At 48.1% G+C, this 6,000-nt stretch overlaps 1 protein-coding gene across 1 annotated transcript in view; it reads left to right on the top strand.

Annotated features, from left to right (window-relative positions):
* Positions 1-590: 590 nt before the first annotated feature.
* GUCY1A2 (guanylate cyclase 1 soluble subunit alpha 2) overlaps positions 591-6,000 on the top strand; it is a 176,764-nt gene continuing 171,354 nt past the window's right edge. Inside the window, exon 1 of the mRNA XM_032990777.2 lies at positions 591-845. Coding sequence (XP_032846668.2) covers positions 591-845 — 255 coding nt within the window. The remainder of the gene's footprint in view (positions 846-6,000) is intronic.

Below are 6,000 nucleotides of genomic sequence, written 5' to 3'. Positions count from 1 at the left end.
GCCGAAGCGCAGGGAGGAGAGCGGAGCGCCCTGCCCGCCCTCCCAGCACCCGGCCTGCGCGCCGGCTCCGGCCCTCGGCCCGCCCCGCCGGTGCTGCCGGTCCCCGGGGCAGGGCGGCGGCTGCGGGCCGCGGCGTGCGGGGCTGAGCGCGGCGGGCGGTGAGCGGGGCGGGGGCAGGCGGGAGGAGGAGGAGGAGGAGGAGGGGGGAAAGGGCTCCAAACAACACGTGATTCCCGCGGAGCAGCGAGGGAGCCGGGGGAGGGGAGAGCGAGGGCGGGCGGCCGAGGCAGAGGAGGGCAGCTGCCGCCGCCGCCGCCGCCGCCTCTTTAAAGCCTCCCGGCGCGGCCCCGCGCAGCACCCGCGCTCCCCCGGCCAGGCGCGGGTCGAAGCGCGGAGCCGGGCAGCGGCGCGGGCTGCGCCGGTCCCGGCGCGGAGCCTCCGCCGCCGCCGCCGCCTCCCGCCCAGGGGCACCCGCGGCCATGCGAGGCGGCCGCCCCCGCGGCCGCGCCGCTCGGCGCTGCCCGCCGCGGCTGCCCGCCGCCCCGCGCTGAGCCCGGCCGCCGCCGCCGCCGCCGCCGCCCCGCGGCACCATGTCCCGGCGCAAGATCTCCTCGGAGTCCTTCAGCTCGCTGGGCTCGGACTGCCCGGAGACCAGCCCCGAGGAGGAGGGCGAGTGTCCCCTGTCCCGCCTCTGCTGGAACGGCAGCCGCAGCCCCCCCGGCCCCGCCGACACCCCCTTCGCCGCCGCCGCCGCGGCCAGCGCCGGGGCGCGCCGCGCTCCGCGCCGCCGCCGGGTCAACCTGGACTCGCTGGGCGAGAGCATCCGCCGGCTGACCGCCCCCGCGGTGAGTGCCCCGCGCCCGCGGAGCGCCGCGCCAGACTCCGCGGGGCCGGGGTCCGGGCTGGGGCGGGAAGGGGGGCGGCGGGGCCCGCGTTCGCCTCCCGCGCCCCCGCCCCGCCGCTCGCCCCCAAACCGGCGGGAGGCAAGGGCTCGGCGGCCCGGTGCTGCAAACGGGGAGGGGGGGCGCAGAGGCGCGCAGCTGCCCCTCTAGCTGGGTTTAGAATTTCCGCCGAGTCCCTTTCTGAATCGAAAGAAAATCGTAAAATCACAAAGTGCTTATCGCTATCCGGTACTAGCAACGGGTTTTTGTAAGAAGTTATGCCTGTGTGATGCATGGCATGCGCGTTCTTCCTTCACCACGCAATAAGCCGTGAACTTCTTATATTTATAGGGCTCTTCTGCACTGAACGAGGTGAAAAAAAAAAGTTTCGGCTTTGCGTTCAGAAATATTTCGGCAGCAGATTTCCCTGTGCCTCCCAGATGTGCTGACATTTCTGAGAGATCAGTTTCTTTAAAGTGTACTCTGAAATGCACGATTTACGATTATCCGGGTAGCCACACCTGTAGTTGAGAATCGGTGAAGCGCTGCGTGTGCTAAAATAAGGAGTGAATTTGGGTAGATCCCGTAACGTACGCTGGTATTGCTTTGTAAGACTGGAATCAGTGGCTCAGGACTTGTCGTAGTCTCATGTAAAACAAGGTTCTTCTCCAGGGTTTCTGTTACGAGTGTGCTACGTTCCTGTGAATACCACTCTGACCATCACTAAATATTCCTCTCAGAGTTTCGGCTGCAACTGAATGCTTGTTTGGTCTCTGAGATATTTTAACGTGTTAAGGTATAAAACATGAATTGCAACAAGTAGTCTAAATCTGTAAAACAACTATATCTACTATTGTGGTGTTGGATCATCTTTTTGCATATTGTTATCCAGCTTTGGAAATTGCTTATGACTCTCATCATCAGCTATCAGTTTGCTTTGGTTTTAATATACTCTTTTCCATTTGGTGTTTCTTGAACTGGCTAGATAGAAGTAGACAACCTGTTTAATGGGAGAAGTCATCAGTGCGTTACATAGCTAGTAGTTACCCGGTTTCAGTTAAGACTTTTCTTTCCCATTGATTTTTTCCCTCTCCACTGGGAATCTGGTCTTGTAATGCTGATATTAATAGATGATCTCTCAGGTGACCTGTCTTGTTATAGTACAAAAAAAAAAAAAGCGCTATTTAATTTGATAATAATACAATGGTATAATTAGAGCATGTGTTACCCAAAATATTTTAAGTATTCTGAAGTAGCTCAGTGCAGTATTTTTAGATAACCTCAGTATTTGTATTTTCCCAGCTTTGACTGTTGCCTCCTGTATTGAGTTGCTATAAAAGACAATTACATTTTTTACAGCTTTGATGAATTAATTTGATGAGTTTGTTTTCAAAATAAACTAATTGTTTAAATTAAGAGATTAGGAGCGCTTTGATAGCTCTTATAGTGCTCTTTCCTTCCTATTCTCAGAGAAAATATATGTAAGAATGCAAAAATTTCATCCAGCCTGGTTTTGATGTCCCAAACAACAGCTTCCACAGTTTCCTTGCGAGTTAATTATAGCAACCTTTATTGCTGAAAAACTCCGTTCTTTTAAAATTTTAATATGTGATACATATTGCTTAAAATTTTCCTTTTTATCATGGTATCATAACTAGTGCTTCACTCCCCTCTTACACATTTTGGCATAAATCAATGTGAATTAAATCTAAAAAGTCATGTTGGCACAGGCCCGGTATAAGAAAAGAATCAGGTCCCTTGTCTTTTCATTTTTCACTTTGAAAAATCACTGTTCAGGTGCATTGTTATTTTGGTGCAATCTTTTCTTACTGAAATTCTGTTCTGTGATACTGAATATATACCTTCTTGCATTAAGTCAAGTTACCATATGTCTAACACTTTGATTATTTTTGCACATCTGCTAATACAAATCAAGAATAACTGTAATTAGAAGTAAAAAAACCCAAAATGTTGCCTATAAAATTCGTGTCAAATGGGACTCATTTCCATTATTTGTAAAATTAAAGGACAAGTCTGAAGAGTGCGCTGACGTATGTTCTTTTTGAACAGAAAGCTTTAATACTTCTGCTATAAATGCAGATGTATCTTAATTCCATGATACTATAGATATGGGTCTCTGTTAAGTATATAAACATATATTTATGTACATACAAGTGTGTGTGAATGTATGCACTATATATATTGCCCGCGGTGGCTTAATGTTTTCCTTTCCAGCATGAATGCAGCAGCAATTTGTCCCCATCCCAGTGCTGAACATTTACAAAGTTGAAGGATGCTACAGGTTCCTGATGTTTATACTTAGCCTTAATTTTGTGCTTTCCTTCGGGAATGGCTAGGATTGAAACGCTGAGTGAAATGGTTTTTTGTGTTGTCACTGAGGAAGAATTCTCTGTGTGTGTTTAATACTGCTGTAGCATGCAGAGGGATCTCTGGGGTGATGTTGTTTCAGCGTGTCAGTAGCAGGGGCTACCGAGAGCTGCTCGGGGGGTGTAGAGAGCCTTGAACTGAGCAGGAAGGAGCATCCAAGGGGTGGAGGAGCTGAGCAGGAGGGGTGTCCATGGGGCACAGCAACAAGAAGGCTGTGCAAGCAGGCTAGGTCTTGAGTGGTAGCACAAAAATGTGTGTGAAAATATTAGTATCTCCTGTGCAATGTATTCATGAGTTAGTACAACCATACAGTCAATGGAAAGAGATTCTATAGAGTAAAATGCAGCAATAAAGTATTTGAGGTATTTTATACTAAAATATAGTGAAAAGAAGTTACTGCATTTTGTTATCACTTGTAATTTTGGTCTCAAGTTTAGTTGAGTGTGACTTTGCACAAATAGTACATTTGTGGGGCTGTGGGGAAAAAATTAAAAAGTGAACCTTGCTGTGTTGCAGCGTTTAATCCAACCCGCTCTGCTTGCTGCCAGAGGACAGCTTCTAGCACTTTCCCTTTCCAGCACACATTGTTTACCAACTTTTCTCTTAACTACATTTTTAGAGATTTTTCCTGCTGTTGTTATACTAGAGCATGTAGAGGCCTGATCTTCAGTCAGCACAGGGTGGTTTTGTGTTCCTGTGGGTTTGTAAACATTTCCTGGCATGCCTGGATGGTTGACGGATGGACACTGTTCATCTGGAACTTGCTTACACCAAACCCTTTCTTTTTTAACAGCCAGAACTAGGAGGATGATGGGGCTCACCTCCCACCAAAACAGCTGCATATTTTGGGGAAAAGTATGTGGTGATGAGGAGGATGAGCAGACCTCCCTATGTACCCTACTGTTGGCATTCGTGAGTAGGGTGTGCTGGGGGAGGTCAGGGGAGCAGGGTGCACCGGGCAGGGAGGCAGCAGCAGCGACGCAAGGAGAGAGGCAGCTTTTTGTCACAGCTGCACTCAACGATCTGACTGTGCACGCGCCGAACATCACATCGAGCTGCTGCCCTGTTGCCCTCCAAGGTGGCATTTTGCTGGGTAATCAGGAGCACTGACAGCAGGAGGGTTGAGGCTCTCCCAGCATCCTGGCACAGCCGGGCACCGCAGCCCAAAGGGTCGGGGGCACCGGGCCCAGCCAACCTGTGCGCAGCACCTGAGTGTGAGGATGATGTTTTGTGGGACCAGATGTAGCTGCTCGGCGCAGTAAACTCCAGGCATTGCACACACTCGGCTCTTGTGCCTCCTTTAGCTCAAGAGATCGTGGCCAAGAGTGCTCCATGGTGACTGCCCCGTGTCTGGCTCTGCCCTCTCACAGCCATCACCCCTGTGATGGCCCCACAGAGCTGAGCCCGTGGCTGCGTAGGCAGCTCCTATCCACTCCAACACGTTCCTCAATCATGTACCTGTCTGGGCAGAGATGTCCTTTCTGTCCTCCTTCATCTGAATCACCATCGAAGGATCTTTGGTTGCCTACTCCATCAGAGAAATTTGGAGGTAGATCCAGCTGCTGTTAAAACTAATATAATAGGTGCCCTTCTCACTGGGCTGAGTTCAGGTTTTTGGAGATAAATAATAAAATGCTGGGAACCTGGTAGAGACATGGGTTTATGACCTTGTTTTTAAGAAACCAACTGCAATTATTATATGTACATCACAAGTAAATTTAACGATACGTTTTTCTTGTGATTCCAGCTTTGTTGTTGTATTCCATTTTAAAGGATGAATTTTACACCCACAGTGACATAAATCTTGATTAATTATAACTAGAGCTGATGATATTATACGCTATTCATTACCAACATGAATTTTTCTGCCTTTAAGAGCTCTGCTATATGAGAATGGTATCCTGGCACCAGTGGACACAGTTTTATTCTGTGGAAATGCCATTTAGTATCTTACTGAATTCCAGTTCCTTGTAGCAATTTTCACATTTGCTCCAGTTCTATCTTGACTTGTATCCAATGCCAGGCTGAAAATAGAATCAAATTCAGAAAAAAATAATTTGTCACTGATTTGAAAAGTCAAATACTCTGCTCCCATCTGAGGGACATGGACTACCCTAAAGGAGCTGAGAGTGGCTGGGCATGCGTTCAGAGGAGACTGTATACCCCCCAAGCACCGTACTGATTTTTCTGGAAGGAGAATTACAACATGACACAGCATTAAACTGACTTAGATTTCCACTAGATTTTATTTTCTGAACGGCCTATGTAACACATCTCTTGAACTGTAAACATTATTCAGTGAAAATTGTTTCTGTATACTTTTCTGTTCATTCAGAATTATTCCTGCTATTCTTTAAAGACCCAGCTGAAGACACATTAAAGTAAGAACATTTTTTTCCTATTTAAGTTAGAAAGCTGCTACCGGCTCGTGCCAAATAGTCTGAATTTAAGAATTGTCTTTTCCTGACAGTGGGAGAAAAGTGAACCTGAAGACAGTCGTTTAGGTTAGTATGTAGGCTATTACTTATGTCACAGAACTGCTGTAACTTCAAATTGCTTAATTGCAAGTAAATCCTTCAGTGAGAAGAGGTGGTGTTTTGTCGAAGAAGTTGCAATATAGTGGCTCAAATTGAACCCGGCTTCATCATAAACCTCCACCACTTACTGTCAAGGAATAACTACTCTTTTTAGTAGCAATAACAAGTTGTTGAGTAGCAATAACAACTAGCAG

The sequence above is a fragment of the Tyto alba genome, unplaced genomic scaffold (genome assembly GCF_018691265.1).
Source record: "Tyto alba isolate M040663 unplaced genomic scaffold, T.alba_DEE_v4.0 Super-Scaffold_2, whole genome shotgun sequence".
Lineage (NCBI taxonomy): Eukaryota > Metazoa > Chordata > Aves > Strigiformes > Tytonidae > Tyto > Tyto alba.
This window is presented reverse-complemented; position numbering and strand designations above follow the sequence as displayed.